Source organism: Rhipicephalus sanguineus, chromosome 6 (genome assembly GCF_013339695.2).
Source record: "Rhipicephalus sanguineus isolate Rsan-2018 chromosome 6, BIME_Rsan_1.4, whole genome shotgun sequence".
Classification (NCBI taxonomy): Eukaryota; Metazoa; Arthropoda; class Arachnida; order Ixodida; family Ixodidae; genus Rhipicephalus; species Rhipicephalus sanguineus.
The window spans coordinates 67,083,694-67,107,180 of NC_051181.1; the positions used below are offsets into that span (position 1 = coordinate 67,083,694).

General features: G+C 46.5%; 1 protein-coding gene across 1 annotated transcript in view; it reads left to right on the top strand.

Moving 5' to 3' along the window:
* The window catches only part of LOC119395859 (complement factor B), a 236,330-nt gene that overhangs the window by 43,392 nt on the left and 169,451 nt on the right, over positions 1-23,487 (top strand). Inside the window, exon 4 of the mRNA XM_037662862.2 lies at positions 15,955-16,134. Within this exon, the coding sequence (XP_037518790.1) occupies positions 15,955-16,134 (180 nt within the window). The remainder of the gene's footprint in view (positions 1-15,954; positions 16,135-23,487) is intronic.

Here is a 23,487-nt window from a genome sequence, read left to right on the forward strand (position 1 = left end):
GTACATTAGCTCTTGTCAACAATGTCAAATGAACAAAGCGAAATACAAGCAGAAGACAGACAGCATGACTTTTCTACCTCATTCCAAGATCACACTCGAAACCGTGCATGTTGATTTCGCCGAACTGAAGGAAAAAAAGCGAAGGAGTGAATAAAAGGCAAGTCTTTTTGGTGTGCATTGATGAATGCTCAAGGTTGCTAGCAGCCAAGCCAGGAAAAGCAAATGCTGCTGCTTTCATATCGCTTTTGAGCAGAGACATGTTTAAAGCAGTGAAATGTTTTGTATCCGATAATGGACTCGCATTCAAGAGCCAGGCATTCACAAGCTGGGCAAAAGAAAGAAACATTACCCTGAAGATTACAGCCCCTTACCATCTATCAGCTAACGGACTAGCAGAGCGTGTCATCCGAGATGTAAAACATATATATGTATTTGAAGTTTTAAGGCGCGAATAAGACACGGACGAAGAATAGGAACACACACGGAGCGCCACTTCCAACAACGATTTATTTCGAAAGAGCACAGAACATATTTATACACCACGCGCGCAGTCATCGTGCCTCAGTGCGCAGTCGCACTGAGGCACGATGACTGCGCGCATAAATATGTTCTGTGCTCTTTCGAAATAAATCGTTGTTGGAAGTGGCGCTCCGTGTGTGTTCCTATTCTTCGTCCGTGTCTTATTCGCGCCTTAAAACTTGAAATATGTTAAACCAACAAGCCCAGTCTGCCATTCTTACAACATATATATGTACCCAGGATTCTCAGGAGGGTGGAAGTGTTGCCTTCAAGCAGCTGTGTCCCACCACAACAGCTCACATACACGCATTCCGGGATGCAGCCCTCAATACGCCGCCTTCGGGGAGCCTGCCTATTTACCTGCGGGCGACATACTTGGACAATCAGAGAAACTTCACTTGAAGGAAACGAAAAAAGGCGCAGAACAGCAAAAGAAGCACAGGGAAGCGATGAGGATAGTTTTTGACAAACGTCATAACAGAAATACTCCCGCAATAGCCATAGGTGAGATAGTTCTGGCGCGGAAAGCTTATGGCGGTCCGAACACAAAACTTGTGGGGCCGTTTAAAGTTGTAAAATTGGCCACAAAAGAAGGAATACTGTAGACCATCGGCTCCACGACGGAAAACGGTGCGATGGAAATAGCAGCCATTGCCAACGTCATCACTTATTTGGAGCGGAGGGATGAAAGAAAGCCCGGGAGAGTGCAGTGGGTCGATGTGACGATGGGCAGATTTGGTGGGAACAGGGGGAAGACAAAGAAGAATAAAGAGATCGTGCAAAAAATCTTTTTTTTATAAGATGACTTCTTGGCCAATCCCCCAGAGTGGGTATGAGCCATGCAGTAGAGGCTACTACTACTACTACTACTACTGGTGCTCGGGGTCTGTGCACCGCAGTCGTGGAATGTTACATCTTTTAACAAGGCATTTTTTGAGCCTAGATTATTTTTCCGTTTATGCAAAAATTGAACAGGACCGACTGCGAGTGAGCGAGTAAGTAAACATTATTACAAGATAAGACATGTTTTTGGTCCGGGCTATACCGCACATGTAAAGCTGGAAACCTTTTTTATCCTACAGCCTCCATGGCATTTTGGATAGCCAATTTTTGGTCTTCGACCCCGGAGATGAGCAACGCGAACCGCCGACGCTCTTGGAAGGCTTCAGGAGAACTTGCTGATAGGTTGGGACATTCCCACAGTATATGTTTATACGAAGCTCTTTCTGTTTTGCATAGTTTCCATGTATTGTTCGGGCATAGGTGTGGGTAACTCCTGTGGAGGTGCACAGGGCTTGGGTAGGAATTTGAGCTGTTGGTATTCAGCCACGTGTCTCCTGTCTAGGCTCGTGTGTGGTGCGCGGAAAACGCGCTTTTCCTCTCTTTGGTATTGTGTATAATCTGTGTAGCACGTAAATCTATCTTTGATTGGTGCGTTGGGGCGCCAGGGATGTTCACCAAGGGGTCCGTTCGAGTTTCGTGGCGTGTTAATTCTCGCGACAACTCCTCCGACTGCAGCATATTTATTTATTTTTTACAGAATACTTATGATTATTTACTGAAGCTCGCAGAAAACTTGATATTATTGCATGTCGCTTTTGTAATATATTATCGAATACCTTCAAATTATGTTGAGTGAATTTGACTAATTTGCACACCGTCCATCCTAATTCGTGCGTTCAAGGGATAAAAAGCTGTGGGTTCTCTGCAAGCGAAGTAAGCTTTGCGAGCACAGGACGTTTACAAGCCTTCTCCTGGTGGCTGTCCAGATAAAGACCACGCCCTTCGAGCGACGCAGCTGCCTCCTACAGCTTCCCTTCGTGCTCTTTACAAAAAACGGACGGGGCGTTTCATCTGTGCTTGAGCTGCAATTGACGGCAGGCCTCGCATGCGGGGCGTTGTTATCGCATGCGCCCTCCGTGCGACGGAGATGGCCGGCTTGTTTCACCTCTGTCTCAGCCGCGTTCGTCGCCAGCGCCGCGTGCTTTGACTCGCACGTAAAACATACCTTGTGCGGGGTGATGTTATCAATTTGGACTTATTTAGAAAATGACGGCGATGGCAAAAGCTCATCGAAAGCGTCCCTATAGTTGCTGTCGCAATAAATGGAAAGTATTATTGAAAATAAGAATACATTTCGTGAAGAGGGAACTATATCAAGGATGATTATGGTACTCAGTGGAGTTTGATTGTTGTATTTAGCTGTAATAAAGGAATCGTTACCTGCAGTGATATGAAATAAAGTGGACGAGAGAACACCCTCTACGTCCGTAGGATTTGAACCCACAACCGCCTTCGAATGAAGCGTCCGATGCTTTAGCAATAGGGGATGGATGCATGAATGGATGGACGGGGCTGTACCCTTTTGATCGAGCGGCGGCTCAAGCCACCTAGCCGTAACTCCTTATGCAATACTAACTCTATGTAGTGATAGGCAAAATTTCACTCCCGTCTTGATTTTAGGCACCACTCAGATAGCGAAGGAATTTCTGCCTGCTTAAAGTACATTTTGCCTGCACTGTCCCTAACCCTTATAGATTTGAAAAACTGAGCCCCATTGCATTCAACTGAAGGGTGAAGCCCTTTGCAGGTAAGTGTCTAGTGTTCAGACGTTCATTATCGAATGTTCACCCGGACATTCAAAATGTGGAACGCCGTCTGTTGATCGGGCCTTTAGCTCGATCCGTCATCTTAAGCGCCAGGGTGGTCTAATGGATAAGGCGCTCGACTGCTCACCCGCAGATCGCGGGATCGAATCCTGGCCGCGGCGGTCGCATTTTCGATGGAGGCGAAAATGCTTGAGGCCCGTGAACATTGATTTAGGTGCGGGTTAACAGAGCCCCAGGTGGTCAAAATTTCTGGTGCTTCCACAACGGCGCCTCTCATAATCATATCGTAGTTTTGGGACGTTAAACCTCAAGAATTATTATATTATATATCGATCCGCCAGCTTACGTAGGGCGCGAAGATGACACCAGTCGCATATCGCAGCCTTAGAAGTACTAGCTGCTGGTTTGCGCCGGTAAGCGCGCATATTGAACCTTGCCATGCAAGATGGCGCACATCGAGGCACCCAGCGCGCGGTGCCAGAGCAAAGACGGAGGGTCGAAGTTGCTCGCATATGAGCAAACACGTGGCTAGCACGCTGCTAATGCTGCCCTGCATAGATGCTGACGCGGCGCACCAGTCTCTAATGCTGAAGCACAGGTCGTGTTATCGTGTGAAGTTGTCAGAAAAAAGATATGGGCATAAAATGAAGCTGGTCTGGTATAGTGGTAGCTGTATATTAATTTTGCTCCGTGGCTTTAACTAAAAACAGCTTCATAGTTTAATATTCTTACTTAGTTGTTAGCCCAAACTTCCTCTGGCATGAACTCTATCCGTTCTAGACAAAGTGCAGGCAGGCGCACTCAACTTATCAACAATACTTATTAACACCCCTGTGGCTTGAAGACTATGCGAGAAATAAAAACAATGTGCTCTTAATTCTATGATTCCACTTCTTATAAATTGTTATTTAGTATTCAATAATGAATGCAGTATTCATCGTAAAGCTTCTTTTCTATTTCACTGCAAAGTTCCCGCCAAAATTAAATGTCATGGCTACTTTGGCAACTTTTAGCTTGAGGTTTGCCTTCTTTTCAATTCTACCCAATAGGAGCCCTGCAGCGGGTGTCCTCGAACACCACGTGCCACGAGGCATAGGCAGGTCGACCGGTTGTGATGTGTCGCCATGCACGTGGCTAAGCACGTCGGAACGAGAGGTAGCGGATAATGTGTTGAAAAGATAAGAAAACACAAAATGTTGAACCCCCGTAGGGGCGTCTGCGCAAGCAGACGTTTGGTGATCGGCGCCACCACGGACCCGATCCAATAGGGGGATCTCGACCCCTTCCCACGCCTAGCCGAGCGTGGCTTTGCCGTGCCCTGGGAAAAGGAGATGCAGGGGGTTGAGCCCACGCCGGGTGCTTGGACCTTTAATGGCCCCCGGTAGAGGCAACACACCCATCTGACGCCGTATTCACGCTGACGGCACCCCTGGGCTGACCCGCCCAGGGGAAATCGGCAGTCGCCTTTTCCTGCCTCCCCTCATCTTCGTCTTTCTGTCTCACTTTTTATCTTTCCTGTCTCCTTCTCCCTTCTTCTTACTTTCAATCTTACTGGCTGCGAGAGTTAATAGTAATATTAATAATATCTCGTGTTTAACGTCCCAAAACTGCGATATGACTAACCTTGTGCAGTTACGGTGTGGCTAACCTTGTGTGTTAGTGTGTTAGTGTGGTTAACCTTGTGCAGTTACTCAACCTTGGGTAGTTGTATTTGGTTATAGTGGCGATGCATGGCTGACGTTGAAGTGTTCAACATTGTAGCGTTCCGATGTCGGGCTCGTGGTGGGCAGGGCTGGGCAAAGGTACTTTGAAAGTGTATCGCGATACGATACAAGATACTCAGGTAAAAAGTATTTGAGATACAGATAAAAGATACTACCGCAATAATTGTATCCGATACGATACTTGCCAATTGTATCTTAAGATACTTCGATACATTCGTAAATTCCTTATTATAGATCTATATAATGTAGCAGCAAAGGCCAGTGCACAATAATGTCTGCTTGAAATTTATTAACTGTAACCGACCTTGTTTCATTTGATTGAAATGTGTGTTAGTATCTTAAAAGTCTTGTCCTTCTTGCTCAAAGTACATTAGCTCACTTCCGAAATAACTTACTGGGGTTTGTTTAAGCTGCTTAACTGGACACCTCTTTATAAACTTTGCTGACAGCGGTTCTTGCTTGTTTTTTTTTTTTTTTGTAATGGATTTACCTTGTCCGTAAGCGACCGCTACCTAATACTAGATCCCCGGACAGGTTTACAGCAGCAACAAAGCTGGTAGCGACATTTTTTATGACGCAGGGTGTATGCGTAGAGGACAGAAAACAGAAATGACTGTTCATATTCTACGCATCTTCTAGTGTAAAGCGTTCGTTAACAATATACTCACTAACGTGCAATTCGGGAACAATTTTTCTTCAACGAAAGAACATGTGCAACCAGGAAACGTCTCAGACGTATTCTATTGTCACGTGGTATAGTGTCGAATATAAAGGCGGCAGCCAAATTGTAGAAAGAAAACTCTTTACTGCGAGCTAACTTGCGCCAAGAAAACTAAGTAACTGAAAGTACAAGCAAAGCACGCTGCACAGCGATCACATTCGTCGGTCGTCGGTAATCTGATCATCGGCGGAACGCGTCGTCTTTCATATATCAGGGATGAAAGGTTCCAGCGTTATCACTGGAGCTCGCGCAAGCTCCCGATTAAACTAGACTACTCGCGTCCTGGGCGTAATTTTTACAGAACAGTTTGAAAAAATTGCGAAGCTTCCGGAAACATTGCGGCGCGGCTTGCGCTGAGTGGAGCTAACAGTTTTTTTGCAGTTCAAAGCCAGTCCCACCAAAATAAATAAAATAAGAGCGCATGCCAGTATAGTTGCACAAAGCGTCGCAGGACACCGCCGCTATTTACGCTATTGCCACTTACAGCTCCGATGATCTGGCGACTAGTAATAGTGAAAAAATCAGGGAGGCCTAAAAAAGAAAAAAAAAGTATAAGTAAAATAGACAGTGGGTTCTGTATCAAACATTCATAGTGAATAAGTATAGAAACCCTCTGGAGGCGGGACCACTATTATCTATGCAAATTAAGGATGAAGTATCGTCAGCTTACCTGTTAAGGTAAGACAATAGAAAATTATTTGGCTATGCAAAATTGCCTGAAAATATTAGTTGGGACGCTCATGAGAAAAACGGTGCATTTGGTATAAATGTTTCTCGAATCCCCAATCTAACATCTGTAAGATAACTCCTAATAACTTCCATTATTATAACGGTAAAGTAGAATGGTTTGTGCTGTATACTCAAAGCCGGCCGCGGTGGCCTAAACGGTTATGGTGCTCGAACCGAAGACCACAGGAACGAATTCTGGCCGTGGCGGACGAATTTTCGATGGAGGCAAAAATCCTTGAGGCCAGTATATTTAGGTTGAGATGCACGTTGAAAAACCCCAGGTGGTCGAAATTTCCGACGCCCTCCACCACGGCGTCTCTCATAATCATAACGTGGTTTGAGGACGTTAAACTGCAAATATTATTATTACTGTATACTCAAGGCACGCCCACATAACTATATATTTGTTTTCAAGATCTCCTTGGCAGAACGGTAAATTCGAGTGAAGTATAAATGTGTAAACAGTAGCAAATATAACGCAGACATTTAAAAGAATCAACAAAGCAGACAGCTTCTTTTGACAGCCCTTTAAAAAAGAGATAGTGCACCGACAACACTTGAAAAAGCAATAGAGACCTAGGTAATGTATCATATCCAAAAGAAGCGCAGATAAGAAAGAGTTTGTGCTAACAATCACATATGAATTCAAAAACGCTTTGAAAAAAAGATAGCAGGAAGAAAAAGATATGGTACACTGAGATATCTTTTGCAGGGTAAAGGCTTGTTCTAATAGATCGAGCATCGGTATCGGTGGAGCTATAGTACTTACAACATTATCTGCATATAAGCCAATGTCATCGTATGTAAGGCAAACTTACATACATGAAGTCCTTCAAGTCGCTGGTGTATGAAAGCCACGAGACGCGAAGCAACTCCGTTCTTGCGTTCTTCAGATTTCGTAACGAAGCACCACGCAAGAGAATCTTCAATAACGACACGACAGCGGCATAAGAATTTCCGTGACAGACGCTGCGCTCATTAGAGTGCACGGTGCAGGATCGTGGCTAAGAGAAAGGGTCATGGAACTGACACATATAAAACAAAAAAAAATCGAGAAAACAAGAACTACGTGGGATGGGTGTAGACGTTCGCGCGCGTGTATGCGTCGAACAGCCCAACAGCGAGACTGCGCGAGCGCTGCCACTTGATTCTGTTCCACCAATAGGGATGCGCAGACCTCACCACCTGCCCTCACTAGAGGATTCTTGCAGAAGGATAAATTTATGTCACTGCCCTTAGTTTTATTCAGGTGGCTTAGTGGCGCCAGTACCAGCTTCAGAAGCGGAGTTCAGCCAGCGATAATTGTTTCGCACGGTGCTGTTGCGATAGCAGTATTTTGTATCCTAAGATACACGATACATTATTGAATGTATCGGAAATACAGATACAGATACTCGTTTTGCAAGACGTATCGCGATACAGATACAAGATACCCAAATAGTATCTAAGATAGTAACTAAGATACATGTATCTTCGATACTGCCCAGCACTGGTGGTGGTTGGCCACCATCGCCGCCGTATTTTAGTTCTTCCTATGGCGAACAACGCTACTAGAACAAACTCAGTTTAAAAGCTCCGCCGGAGAGGCGGTCCGCGTGGCAGTCGTGAGAACTAGTGGCGCTGCAGTCACGTCTAGCTCCCGCGGCTGGCGCTTGTTGTGATCGGCGCCGCCGATGTACGAGCGCACGTGGGTTACAGCGTCGTCTGCGCTTTGTTAGCTCGTTATTTTTGCGACTGTTCTTGACCAGACTTAGCGTCTTGTACGAAGACACGTCCATGATGTACGAAGCGTAACGAGGGAGAACAGATTCACAGTGCGGTATGCCGACTTGCTTTGCGCCGGGCTGCAAGAGCGGCTACCGCAACGACAACTCCGCTTCACGACACTTCTTCGGACCTGCAAAATACCCTACGCCATTCAAGCTTTGCATCGCAAAGATAGAAAGCTTACTGCGAAATGCAAGGTCTGTGACGTTCATTTTGAGAGTGACGACATTGTGAAGCACTATCGTCGTGTCGTTGCGGGACAAGAAGTTTTGATCCCACGTGGAAAGTGGGAACTCGCGCCAGGTGCCGTGCCGCGCTTGTTCCCAGCACTTCCGCCCCACATTTCAAAGCCAAAATGTTCGGGGTTTAGGCGCAAATCCCCCCAAAACGCACGGCGTCCCGCGAAAGCCCAGTGCCCAATTTGGAGGAGCCGCCAGAAATAGAACAGCAAAACGAAAGGCAGGCGATTACCTATATACGCTACCGAGACTGAGAGTTGCATCAAACTAACATTCGATCAGTTTTCAGCTGTCGCTATGCCTTCAAAGCAGTGGATTTTTGAGAGATTTTACGACGAGATATTGAACAAGATGTGCGGAATATTTTACACTCGCCGGCTCGGGAACGGGCTACTCAGCGCAAAACTTTGACATGGTACACACAGAAAAGACGACGACCAGCGCTGGTCCTCGTCTTTTCTATGTGTACCGTGTCAAATTTTTTGCGCTGAGCAGTTTAATAATGGAATACCAACTAGCCCAATCCCACACTTTGCTTCGGGAACGGAGACTTACTTGTGCAAAAGATCATTCTAGTTGACGAGCAGTTTAACTGCGTAGTGAACGGCTACAGCACGAAACGCAAACGGCTGTCGTACAGTGTAAAGTGCTGCGGGCATGGAACATCTGCTCGGTGAAGTTGAAAAACTGAAGTTGAATACTGACGACTCTTCTAGCGACAGAGTACGCGCAAATAACTGCTCGGTGCTCACATCACGGCCGATCTGTTCGAATTGTTTAAGGCACCGTAGAAGGATGCGACGTACAAGATGAGACACCGAAATACAACTATCCGCTGAAAAAACTGCTCAGAGACGACATCTATTCGATGTAATCGCACACTGAGATTTCATTTACTGATTTCTCGTAAAAGTTTCCGATTTTGGGTCAGTATCCCTTTAACCGTCGCGAAAACGTGTCTTGTAAACATTGCAAAGCATTGGTGATGTTTTTCGAGAAAGTTTTTTTTCAATAAATTGTAGAAACATGAGTACTGTTTTTCTAGAACGTTTTTGTATCTCGAGTAAGTACGCTTCTTTGTGCACTACAAAGGCTTTTACAAACGTGTTGGGTTGTTCTTGGTCTAGATAAGACGGCAGCGGCTAAAATTGTCTTGGTAGTTATAAAAATTACTCTGAAAACCCTCATTCGCTTAGAAACTCCTATGCTTGGAAGTTAAGCGCAATGTAGATAGCTCAAATATTGTCACAGGGTCATGACGTCGACGAAGGCAGCAGTCAGCAGGTCCGAAATGAAACTCTTTATTTGGCCGAACTTGTGGCCGGGAAACTGAAAGTCAAACTACAGCAATACACTTATTGCGGCGCACAGAGCGTCGACCGTCGATCAACTGACAAGCGGTCAAGCGCGTCGGCTTTTATACAGGCGCTATCGAACTTTCCAGCGATATCCCTGATGGCGGCGTTATCTCTCGACAAAGCTGGAACATTTGCGTGCAGCGCGCAATCTTACGAAAACGATCTACTACAATCGCGAAGCTTCTCGAACACTGCTTCGCGGACAGCGTCGAGCGTTGATAACCGTCCTTGCTGGTCAAACCCGAATACATCAAAATAAAACAAGAAGTGGGCGTGGCAATATAGACCGAACATCGATTCTTAGCCAATCAATGAACAACGCACGCGGGCCAATGCATACAGACGACCTTATGCATATCCACCTAAGTATCCACCTAAGTTGCCGCGCAGTTGCCGCGAGCAACTGTGCGGCGGACCGCAGCGTTATGCCGTGGCAGCAGACGACGCGCCGATAGTGGCGCAAGACGGAACTGCAGCGCCGCTAGTTCTCGCGACCGCCGTTCGGACCACCCTCCTCCGCTGGCGGAGATACGGAGCTTTGAAACTGAGTTTGTTCTAGTAACGTTGATGGCGAACTCGTTTCCCCCGCTCCCTGATCGCCGCCTGAAACGGTCACGCACCGATGAGAACTTAACTTCTGCCCAAAGCAAAGGGTAGTTTCTTAAATACCACGTTATACACAGTCAGCACGAAACAAGGACAGTTTGAACGATGTCACCATTCCTCGTACCTGAATATACCACGGAAGCTATCGGGGCCAGCTGATAAAGTTACGAAGATGGGAAGCGGCGATCATCTTCTCGAAATTCGCGACGAGATCTTATAATACAAGCTATCAAAACTCGTAGCAATTGGAGACATTCCAGTTTCAGTTGGCCCACACAGGTGGATGAACACAATGCGCGGTGTCATCTCTGAGGATGTCCTGCTCGATGTATCTGAAAGTGAATTACTGGAAGGTTGGCAAGATCAGATTGTAGTCTAGGTCCAAAGAATAATGATAAGGCGAGAATACAAGAAAATCCCAACCAGGCACATACTCATTACCTTCGCAACTAGCAACCTACCTGAATCCATTTAAAACTGATTACTGTAACCTTCGTGACCGACCATATACAGTGAAACCTCGGTGATACGATCACCACTCATACGAATTTCGGGGTGATACGAATTTTTCGTTGGTCCCGGCCAAGGCCCATTGGACTGCAATGTAATGGAGTACGGTTGTTGCGAACCGATTTTCACCGAACGACGTTTGATACGAACGTACGCTACCGCCCAGGTTCGAGGAGGTGCTGTCCGCGCTGACGTGAAGACGCGCCAAGCACGTGCGAGCACAGGAACGCAAGCATGGGCATGCGCGCCGCACTGCGAAATCGTCAGAATCACGGTGTAAGACAAACACTTTTCTTACGGTCAGAATAAACCTCCAGAGATGTGTAACGGCCTTCGAGATTGTGCGCGCGAATATTTGAGGCTCTTATGTGCCTCCGTGTGCCTTCGCGTTTAGAATACAGAGGACATTAACGCCATGTTTCTTTTTTCCTAAGGCGTCGACGCGGGCTGCTGTCGTTGTTCTGTGTTGACACGTGCCTGCCTCGTGCATCAGACATCCTATGAAAGGTGGACGAGGACCGAAAGAAGGCCAGGATGGACTTGGCGAAGGAAGGAGTCAGGCCTCACAACGTCAACATGCGCGACCGTTGATGTCGCATCTGTGCGGGCATGGTCGTAGATCTCCCACAAAAACATCCCCACGAACTACGCGGTAACAAAATCATAACACAGGACCGTGGTCCTGTAATTTTGTGGCCTTGATCCATCGCGTCAAAGCGCTTCTTTTGTTACTTTTGCTGCAGTACTTCGGTGTCCTGCAAAAGCGCATACTATAATTGGGAAGAGGCTACTGATGTCGCGGGTCGCAACGCACCTAGTTCATTTAAATATTAAATACGCGCGTACGGGCCGCATATTTACGATTGCTGGTATGATTGCCGACATCTAAAAACTTAACTGGCAATCATTCAAGGTTTTTCTGACGTTGCTGCGGCCCTAAAAACCAATAAAAGAAAATGTACGCCAGCTTTCTTTTGTCGTATGGAAATTTTCCATGCTTTCTGGTTGTGTGAATTTCGGATGATACGAATATTTTTGGTGGTCCCGTGAGATTCGTATCACCGAGTTTTCATTGTATTCTAAATCGCCGTCGTTTTTTCAAATGCCATCGCTTTAGACATGTGTCGCAAAGGTGAAGAGTGGGCGTCACATGCGATAAATGTGCATCCAAGGAACACTTGTCCGACACTTGCACCTCCGCAGCCCGTTGTGTGAACGGTGAGGGGGACAACCCCGCCTACTCACGAACATATCCGTCGCGCAAGAAAGAAAAAGAAACAATAGAACTGAAAGTCAGAGTCAACCTGTCGTTTCAGGAAGCGCGTAAACGCCCATCACTTCACAATCACTCCAGTCCATCCTACGCCGCTGTGTCCCGGCGGGAAGCCGCGCCACATCTCCCGGCGCCCGCAAGAGTCGCACCGAGTGTGACTGCGATCGCACCATCAGCGCCCCCGGCTGGAGTAGCCTGTGCTGCTTCGCCCGCTGCTAAAGGGGGCCACCAGACTTGCGAGCCTGCCGGACCCAGTGCCACTGCAGGAGCTGTTAGGCCCGAAACCGCCAGGAAAAGCACAATCCGCCAACTGAGAAGAAGTGATGGATACAAGCAGCACAACTCCGGTGTCTCAGACGCCGAAGAAATGACGCAGCTCATCGGAGCGCGCTAAAAAGGAAAAGCCCACATTACAGAACCTCGAAAGGGCCCTGTAACCTAAAGCAACACTAGCATTTGAAGACCTTAATAATGTCACCTATCATCATTTAAATTAGCCAAACAATCTATACACGTATACTATATGCTTAATTTTATTCTATCATGGCTTTTATCGTTAATTAGAACTGTAGAGGAATTATACATAATTGAGGCGTCATAAAGGACATCATCAACAAGCTTTCACCATTTGTTTTCTGCGTCGAAAAAAGAAATCTTGGTGCAAAAAAAAACACTCAGCAGCTCATAAAATTTACGGTAATCTGTAAAGACCACGAGCACTCCAGCTGACTATCGGGAGGAGTCGCCAAAGTTGCGCAAGGTGGTACCCCTACCCGAGATATCAAATTAAACACCTCTCTTGAGGCTGTAGCTATAGCCGTTTTAGCGCATAAAACCATCTCAAACTGTTGATTTTACATACCGCCTCATGAACATATAACTGCCCGAGAACTCGAGGGCCTAACAACACAACCGCCAAACACATTTGTTTGAGTCGGCGATTTTTCTGCTCAATGTACTCTGTGGGGTAGTGAAAAAAATGAACCGGATAGGAAAATTAAGTGTAGATTGTATTCTGTCAAACAACATTTGCCTTTTAAACACAACTTCACCCTATTCTTTTTTCACCCAGCTCGCGCAAATTTAGTTGCCTGGACTTAGCCATATGCTCACCGCCTCAGTTCTGCAATTTTAAGTGGGAAATCCGGAACAATTCATACGGAAGCAATCATTAACCTTCGATCGTCACCCTAACATCAACACAACCCACCATCACCAGTAAACCACGTCGGTGGCTATTACAACGTGCAGAGTGGCCTCTGTTCACAGAATGTGTCAATCTCGAAGAGCCGTTTTCACCAAACCTTACTATCCATGACAATAATGAAAAGTTGACTGCAATTCTTGTTGCAGTGGTAGTAAAAGCTATTCCCCAATCTTCCAACACCGTGCGAAAGAAGATAAAGACTTGGTGGTCTGCGGGATCGGAAGCAAAGAAACGGCATACAGGGCCTGGAGCGTCTTGAGATGGTACCCTACTTACACCGACCTCGTGAATTTTAGGGAGGCGAACGCCAAGGCACGATACATCCGTAGGCAGGCTGGAAAATCATCATGGCATAATTATATATCTGGTGTCAATAGTTCAGTCATATCCAAAACATTGTGGGACAAGCTAAGAAAATTCAGGGCAGATTATTCACCGTACACTATAACCCTACTTACGAGTCAAGGCACACAAACGTTACAAGAAGAAGCAGATGTTTTGGGTGAACACTTTTACAACATTTCTAGCTCAGCGAATTACACTGCCGCAATTATGAAATACAAATACATACAAACGAGGTTGCATTCTCAGCACAACTCTATTCATAGCCAAAATGAACTCCAATAACAAGGCCATACCATCCACACTCATGCACTCCGTGGACGTCTTCGATCTTCAAATAGCCGGTCGTGCCTCCAGTCTATCATCCTGTGAGTAGACAACTCGAAATTACAAACAATGAGCTTGCGAAATGGGCTGAACAAAATGGTTTTCAATTTTCGACACAATAGGCTACCGCTTTGCTCTTTACGCAAAAAAGAGCATTATTCCCTGACCCAGCTCTTAAATTAAACAACATCGATTTTCCGGTAAAAGAAGCATATATAATTCTAGGAATAACATTCGACCGAAAACTGAACTTTCTGGCACACATAAACGCACTGAAATCCAAGACAAACATAGCACTGAACCTTCTGAAAGTGTTATCCCATAGGCACTGGGGTTCCGATGGACTATGCCTGCGATGTATTTACACTTCGGTTGTGCGCAGCATTTTAGATTATGGTTGCGTCGTTTATGGCTCAGCACGAGATTGATACATTAGCCGTCTTGACCAAGTACACAGTCTTGGTCTCAGGTTATTTAATGTCGCTTACAGAACATGGCCCTTGCATAGTCTGTACGTAGACTGCAACGAGCCTCCTCTGTGTCATCGAAGAACATTACTAACCCTGTCGTATGTCTGAAGGATATGATTATCCCATCAACACATCTGCTACGAGATCGCTACAAAATGTAACTCATGCTTACACTACCTAAACAAGCCGAACCTAATCAAGCCACTTGTTTTACGCTTCGAGGGAATACTGCCGTAAGTAGGTCATCTCTGAAGAAGCACTTGTTGTCGCCAAAAAACCACCAAGACTGCCGCTATGGTTCGATCTGACACAACTTTGCGACTTCTCTCTATCTGACCTAAAGAAGAAATACACGCCACTAGAACACATAGTTCAAAATTTCCGTGCTTTTCAGGAAAGATGTAGGGATTGCTCCGAATTTTACACAAATGGGAAATTGCCGTTAGTATGAGAGTGCATAATGATGCAAAGTTTACACGTTATATGAAGCAGTTGGGAAAATCATCGCTGTCGAACACAAGAAAGCAATCATATACACCGACTCAATAAGTGCACTAGAATGTCCACATCTAAAATGAGAGTGTGAGCCATTAGTGGGCGACATTTTACACATGGTGTTTTTTTAACAAGGAGATAGTTGCTATCCGTTTCTGCTGCGTCCCAGGCCAGGTTGGGACACCTGGCAACGAAAAAGCAGATGCATGCGCCTCTTTGGCAGCACGCAAAACATCTACAAAAATAAAAATTTCCCTGAAGGAGAGCCAGAGAACAATTCGTCAAACACTGCTAGCCAAGTGACAGCAACACTGGGACACGTGCACAAGGAATAAGCTCCATGCAGTAAAGCCCATACTTGGCGAATGGAAGATCTGCCGTCACTAAGAACCGTTTGTCGAAGTTGTATTATGGCGGCTCCGCATTTTACACACACACATGAAGCACAACTGCCTACTCACAAAGGAAGAACAACCAACATCTAAAAAATGCCAAGAACCATTGACGCTCACACACATCCTAATCGAATGCCACGGAGTTGAAACGCAGAGAAAAATACTTCAGCGAATTATACAAACACATACCTTTACACCCTACGCTGCTTCTAAGAGATCATCCTCTCGTACCCGTGTCTGACGCGCTGAATTTCGAAAATAATGTGGCTTTTTAAATAAGATTAAAAGCTGCATCATTCCACTGTTTATTCGTTAATACCTTGTGACTGACGCAGCATAGCCTCAGCTGCCTTCGCGGCATAAAAATCGAATTAACTAACCAACTAGTAAAATGTGATGTCCATGAGTCCTACTATTTTTTAATAGTGTACAGTGAGCTAGTGACAATGAGAAGAGAAAGTTCATTTTCATTTCACTACTCCGCCTATACTAAAAGTTTCGTGAGTGCTTATGACGCAATAGTGAGGTTGTTCTATATTAAACAGGACAAGTGTTGCAAGAACAGCTTAAAGCACGTCTTCTACATTTAGCGAGAGACGCTTGTATGTTGGCATTGCTTAAAATTGGTCATCTGCTTGACGAAGGTGTTATTCATTTATGCAGTCATTGAGGAATGCCCTGACATAGAACTGGAAAACGGCTACTACGATGGTGATTGCTGTGCACCTGGTGACGAGGCCTTTTTCTTTTGCAACGACGAAGAACGCTACAGGCTGTTGGGAGAAAAATCGGCTGTCTGCCTTCAGAGCGGTAACTGGAGCGCTCCGATACCTACATGTCAAGGTCAGTCCTGCAGTCAATCACACAAGAAACTTTTTTTGTTGCTGCATATATGTTTATATATTAGTCGGAATAATACAAGTAGGTACCGAGTGTAAACGCGTGCCTTGAGTGTTTGTTTTGAGTTTGCCTTGAGTGTTCTGTTTTTCTGTGTGTGCCAATTCGTTAAGCACGTTTACTCTTGCATTCGACAACACTGGCGATATGAGAGATGCCAAGGCTCTAACTGCATTTCTATTATTTTCGGACTGTGATAAACAGCACGACAGTACATGTTTTTATTAACACTGAAGTGTTTATGCCGCGGTTGCCCAAGCCTTCAGTGACATTATTTCCGTGACGTCGGCAAATGCACACAAACATATGATAGACAAAAAGCACCAAAAAACTGGGGAGGGGCAAAGCATGTAGGGAAATGTGTTTCTGCTCCACTAGCATGAAACCCATTACGAGGGCGGAGGTCTCCGCCGTGTTTTTTTTTATTATACGGTGGCGTTACAGAGCCCGCGTCGCTGAAATTCCGTTGTCAGCGTCGACGGTTGTGACCTAAAAAACGAGCGATGAAGGCAAAAACTCGCCTTGACGACAGACTCCCGTCAGAACAGTCAGTGCTGTCGCACCACAAGTCAATGATGGCCTTAGTGAACTTTTTCTGTGGCAGTGGCCTGTTGAATTGGCTGTAGTACTCCTGCTCTACACCTTGCTTTTGTTTTTTTCTTTTTTTTGCACTTCTGCGTTTCTCTTCGCTTTCTTTTCCACCTTTCTTTCCCTTTTCCCATCCCCTTAGTGTGGGGTAGAAACCCGGATGCTAGAATTCTGATTGACTTGTCTCTCTCTCATATTATTATTTCTCTCTCTCTGCGCAACGATGTTTCAAATGCGAGGGTCCAAACTACTGTCTCAGCAACCTTATTTCCTTTATTTCTGGGATAAACAACCACGCTCGCAGAAAGTGAATATACCTGGCCTGGACCACATGAACGCCTAGTACCCGAGGTCATCAAAAAAAATTCAACCAGCTCCACAAAGCGGACACCGATCAAACGGCGAAGCTGTTGGCGTTCCCTTCGTCAGGCTAACGCATTTCTACGTTTTGCAAGTCTTTCAGATATGTTTTACCACGGCTCTTTATTGAACACTATTTGTTAAGCTTTGAGGTGGTAGTAAAGTTTCATTGCATCTTGACCATAGGACTCTTATACACAAGTTTTCAAAGAAGTCTTCGCTGAAGATGTTCCAATATGTTGTATCACTGACCTTTATTAAACACTCTTTGTTATGCTTTGAGTTGGTAGTAAAGCCACCACCTTTTATAACGACAAAGTATCACGTGACAGTGGTGTGACTATGATAACGCGCCGCCATTTGTTGGGCTTCTTCCTTTTTAGTGGAAGTTGTGTATAGTTGGATTTACCCAATTGCTGCGACACATACACGTTTATGATGATGATAGTTTTCTGATAGGCCGCAGAGCTTGCTGTGGCACCTACCTGTTTGTTGTGCTAACTGTTGTCTTCGTTTTTGGTGGACCAGTGGTGAGTTGTGGGATTGACCCAATGTCTGTGGCGCATACCATTTTATGATACCAACAAGCGTTACCACGGATCCCAGACATGAAAGGCTCGAACAAGAACAGCTTCGCTGTTCATAAGGCGGAATTTGAGGGGATCATGGGCGCTTGAAACGACGAAAAAACTTTGAACACGGCGTGTCACAAGACCCAACGTTTCGACGAGTGGTCTCGTCTTCTTCAAGGGAAGAACTGCCAAGCTTTAGCGCCTATATGTGTAAATTTCCGCAAAACTCAAATTTTCTGTGTGCTTGAAATCTTTCATGTCGGCTTTTTATCAGGCCGTGAAGGAGGCTTTCATCTCACCCCAACAATCCAACAAGGCCTAATAGGAAGTATAGTTCGCCTCTTTGACTGTTTGGAACCTTGGGTACACTCTCCCCCAACAAAACAGAAGAGAAGGAGAGGGCAGTGTGAGAACGGGTGCACAGGTTGGGGAGAAAGAAGGGCTGGAGTGCCGAATTGAGTGAGTAAAGGAAAGACGAAGCGATTAAAAAAAAAGGGGGGGGGGGTCCGTGTCTAAAGGATGGAAGGGAGTTGGGTACATAAGTTAAACGTTTCAAAGGGGGCCGACAACCAGTGAGACTTGAGTTTTTCCGTAAGGAATTACTACCAGTACTGATCACCGTGAAATGATAGTTCTTAGGTGGTGCTTTCCCTGACAGCCAGGATTGACAGAAATAAGAGAACGGATATCAATCCGGGATATTGTCTCATATAAATGTAATGAAAGTAAAACAATTTAATTTGGTCTTGCCATGTCAACCCTAGGTATATGGACGAAAATGTAAGATGTCACAAAGATCGATGGGGGGGGGGTAGGATTTAGCGTCCCAAAACCACGATTTCATTGTGAGAGACGCCGTAGTGGAGGGCTCCAGAAATTTTGACCATCTGGTGTTTATTAACGTGCACCTAAATCTAAGTACACTGGCCTCAAGCATTTTCGCCTCCATCGAAAATGGGCGGCCGTGGCCGGGATTCGATCCCGCGACCTGCGTCACAATTAACGAGGCTAGGAATGCGCGATAGATGAATGGTCGCCCTAATGTCGGTTCTTCTGCAGATGAATGGTATTCGCGAGGCCTCAGGCACCTGTACACAAGCTTATGGAACTTGTACAAAGTACTTCTCAATCTCAGTGATATACTCTTTGTGTCACAGGATGTTGCCAACGACTCGATGGTAATTACCAACAAGCTTGTTCCTTCGATGAAAATGCGTACATTCGCACTGTCAAACCACGGTTGTGCTGTGCACGTAAAGCGGTGCACATCACTTCTCAACTGAAGTCTTTATTTGACGCTTTTTAAGCAGAAGAAAGTGCTCCTTGCCGACGTGTCCTGCGTTCAAGGAAGCGGCGAGCATTAGCAGCTACCACCCACAGCTGCCTACCAACAATCGTGCAGTTTCAATAATAAAAATAATGAGAACGCTTGGACAAAATGTATTTCACTGCCGAATAAATCTGTGATACGGCATGCATTGCTAACATTTTGTCGTGAGTTTCTCCCTCCCTGTACTAATGAACAATAACATTCTTTATCATAGCTATTCGTGAGTTTTGATGGAAACAATACTGTAAACATCTGTTGTATATCTGTCGTAGTTACAGAGATATGTGTTTTCAAAGCGTCATTCAAGAGATGTGGGTTAGAAAAGTGTACCTACGTGACGTGGTTAATTCCAGTGTACCGTGTCAGTGAAATGGCACACGATGTGAGATTGACCGACCTGCCGATGTATTGGCTTATAAGTGTGGGACATTTGTTTTCTTAGAAGAATATTTCAGAATATTATTACACTGGTGTCGCATGCCAACGCTTAGGAGAGCCAGCACAATTTACGACCGCTGGCCACGACAGGTTTTGCCAAGGATACAGACCACGTGCTTCAAGGCGCCGGGACCCGAAGCGTCTAGATTATTCGAGAATCGCAGCATGCGGACTCCGCACCACCAGCACGCCAAGAATCCGCCTGAAACGACGCCACAATAATGCACCAGAAGGTTCTGACTTTTTCCCTGGCTTCCGATTTCCTGTAAACGGGTGGCTCTGAGCGAAAGATCTCGAGCACAAAAACCCATATAAACGTGTGAAGGCGATGGCGCCAGACAGTCAGTGAGAATAGGCGCATTACCTGGCGGACAGTGGATGCAGATAATCCACGCAATAACGTCAACCACTGCCGAGGACAATTACGTGGAGATTTCGCCGCGGACTGCTTACTAGGAACAAGCACAGGTGAAAATCGAGGGATATTTCGACTTCCTGAACATTCGGAAATACGCGTGCTTGCAATGTAGGGCCATTTGTATAACGGTAATTCTTCTAGGAAATTTTCTGATGTTTTCAGCCAAGTGTGCATTTAGTGCATGCATTGTTGGCAACTGCCTGAATTAAAAATATACGTTTACTTTGCGTTCTATCAATTCTCGGCTGCGACTCGGTCTTCCGGCCACAACCCGCGTACGCTGGCGCCCCGGAGGATCTTTTCGTAATTGTCCGTGCTTTTGGTAGGCGTTTCAGTTGACCGATACATCAGGCCATGAAATCTACCCGGCGACTGCATCCCATGCACAGAGTGTGACAACAATGAAAGCGATGTACTCGTGGGACTCCACATAGCATGCTATAGAGAATTATCACACGCGACGGTGGTCTAGGGGTCATGGTACTCAACTGTTGACCCGAATGGAAACTTGAGCGTGTTCGTAGGGGTTCGTCTTTGGTTGAAGCAGAGCCTGTTTTGTGCTCCGTTTTCTTCGTCCCTGTCCCACGTGCATTGCTTCAACTAAAGATGCTGACCCGAAGGCGGTGGGCTCGAATCCCGGCCGCGGCAGCCGCATTTCCGACGGAGGCGATAGTGCTAGAGGCCCGTGTACTTATATCAGGTGCACGTTAAATTACACGAGGAGGTCGAAATTTCCGGACCCCTAATTTACAGCGTCTCTCACAATCACATCATGGTTTTGCGAAGTAAAACGCCAAGATATATTATTAATATTGGGATACGGATTTTTGCCGTCACTCTCTCCGTCATGTCGCGGGTATATATATATATATATATATATATATATATATATATATATATATATATATATATATATATATATATATATATATATATATATATATATATATATATATATATATATATATATATATATATATATATATATATATATATATATATATATATATATATATTGACACGGACATGTAGTGGGTATCTGCCTGTTGCGCGGCTAGTTTCGCCATTATTTGTGCGTGGCGAAGGGATCGCTGGTGGGAGAGCAAGACGAAGACGTGCTGCTCGATCGGAGCTGTTCCGCTGTTCGCCGTGTTTATACTTGTTTTCCTTTATTTACCGTGACAAACTGGTGGAGGAGCTGGGTACAATCCTAATGCGCTAGTTGTAATTCAAGACGCTTCAAGTTCCTGCCACCATTTCTACAATTCCGGAGGAAAGCCGGGCACTTCGCCACAGCCGCCGCTTGTTAGGACTACCGCCCGAATTTGGTCCCTTGAGCCCGGCAAGAATGTCCACCACAACGGCAAGCCAGACGCAAGAGAGCGATATAGACCGACCCGCATCCACCCCAAACGTCGTCTACGCAGCTCCCATCCCGAAGTCCTTTCATGGTGATGTGTTCGAGGACGTGGATGACTGGCTCGACCACTTCGACCGGGTCGCAGCAGCCAACCGAGTGGAACGAGACCAAGAAACTGCGCTACGTCTACTTCGCACTTGAAGACTACGCTCGCACGTGGTATGAGAACCATGAGCCGTCTATCACCAACTGGCAAGAATTCCAGCGACAACTACGCGAAACATTCAGAAATCCAGAAAGAAAAGAGAAAGCCGAGCAGGCTCTGCAGAGCCGGGTTCAGAAGCCAAACGAAAGCGTGGCTATGTTTGTCGAGGACATGTCGCGCTTATTCAGACGCGCTGACCCAGGAATGGATGAGACAAAGAAAGTTCGACTCCTAATGCGGGGTGTGAAGGAGCAACTTTTTGCTGGACTCATGCGCAAGCCCCCAACTACTGTCGATGAGTTCATCGCTGAAGCGACGACAATGGAGCGAGCACTCCAGCAACGCTCTCTGCAGTACGACCGCCAAGCTACTGTCGCCGCTTTGTCACCTTTCACCTGTGGACAGGATTTGGCAGCACTCAGAGAGTTTGTGCGGAGCGTTGTCCGCGAGGAACTCGAGAAGGTGCGCGCTACTCCTACTCAGCCGACGGTGACCGTACTGGGTGACATCATTCGAGATGAAATCAGGAACGTGACTCAACCATCGCTCCCCACGCGCGTGGAAGCTCCTGTTCTCTCTTATGCCGAAGCATTACGGAGTCCTCAACCTCCTGCAGCCCGCCGCCCGACCTGTAGTTTTCCGGGAACGCCACGTCCATTCGTTCCTGCAAATGCCTACGAGAACACCTTCCAGTACGACGTCCCGCGCGAAGTCACCCGGAAATCAGACGTATGGCGCACCTCGGACAACAGGCCACTTTGTTACCACTGCGGCGAAGCGGGCCACCTGTACCGCCAGTGTGCGTATCGTAGGATGGGCCTTCAGGGATTTCACCCTAACGCGCGTCGACCAAGCAACGGGGAGCGCCCACGCGAGATTGAGCAGCACCTGGCAGCAGCCATTTCCTCCTGCACAAGGCCGCCAGTCACCTTCTCCTCGGCGCCTCAGCTCACCTAATCGTTACGCTCTCTGGTTTTCGAAACAGGTCCCCAAGCCCTCGCCCACGTCAGGAAAACTGAGGACAGCGACCTCCGGGGTAGGGCCGCTGTTCATCGTTCTGACAAACATCCTCCCACACGACACGTTAACGACGCTGATTTCTCTACCACGCCATTCACTGATACCGACGCCGTAATTTCCGCCGATATTTCTGTAACCGTCGACAATCACCAGGCCACCGCTCTCGTGGATACCGGCGCCGATTACTCCGTTATGAGTGGCGACTTCGCGGCTGCTCTCCGAAAGGTGACGACACCATGGAGTGGTCCCCAGCTCCGTACGGCGGGCCGCCATCTACTGACGCCGGTTGGCAGGTGCACTGCCCGAGTGTATATTGGTGCCTCGACCTTCATCGGGACTTTCGTCGTGTTGCGGGAATGCTCCAGGCAGGTTATCTTGGGATTAGACTTTCTTCGAGAATATGGGGCCATTATAAATATCCGAGAGCTGCAGGTGACGTTTTCACGTAACGCAAACTCGCACGAATGCGAATCGCACATAATGGCGTTGCGTGTATCCGACGATTCAGTGACCATACCACCCCGTTCGAGTGTGCTGGTTAACGTGGTGAGCGACATCAACCGAACCGCTTTCGGAGTTGTGGAAGGCAATGTGTCCGTGCTCTTATCGCGTCAAGTATGCGTCGCCCGCGGCCTCATGGAACTGACACAAGAGCCTGCTAAAATTCTACTGAAACATTTCAGTCATGAATACCAGCACTTCATGAGGCAGTGTGTCGTCGCTTACTTCGAAGAAATCAGCGACTCCAGAGCCAGCTTATCACTCGCGGAACTCTCTTCCGGTCCTCACGACGACAAGCATTCCACGGTTAAGATTGACGTGAACTCCGAACTATCGGCTTCACAGCAAGAGAGTCTTACCTCCCTCCTGCTTTCCTTCAGTGACTGCTTTGCCACGACGTCAAAAATCAAGCAGACACCCGTTATGAAGCACAGAATCATAACCGAGCCCAACGAAAGACCTATTCCACAACATGCTTATCGTGTTTCCCGAAGAGAACAAGACGCC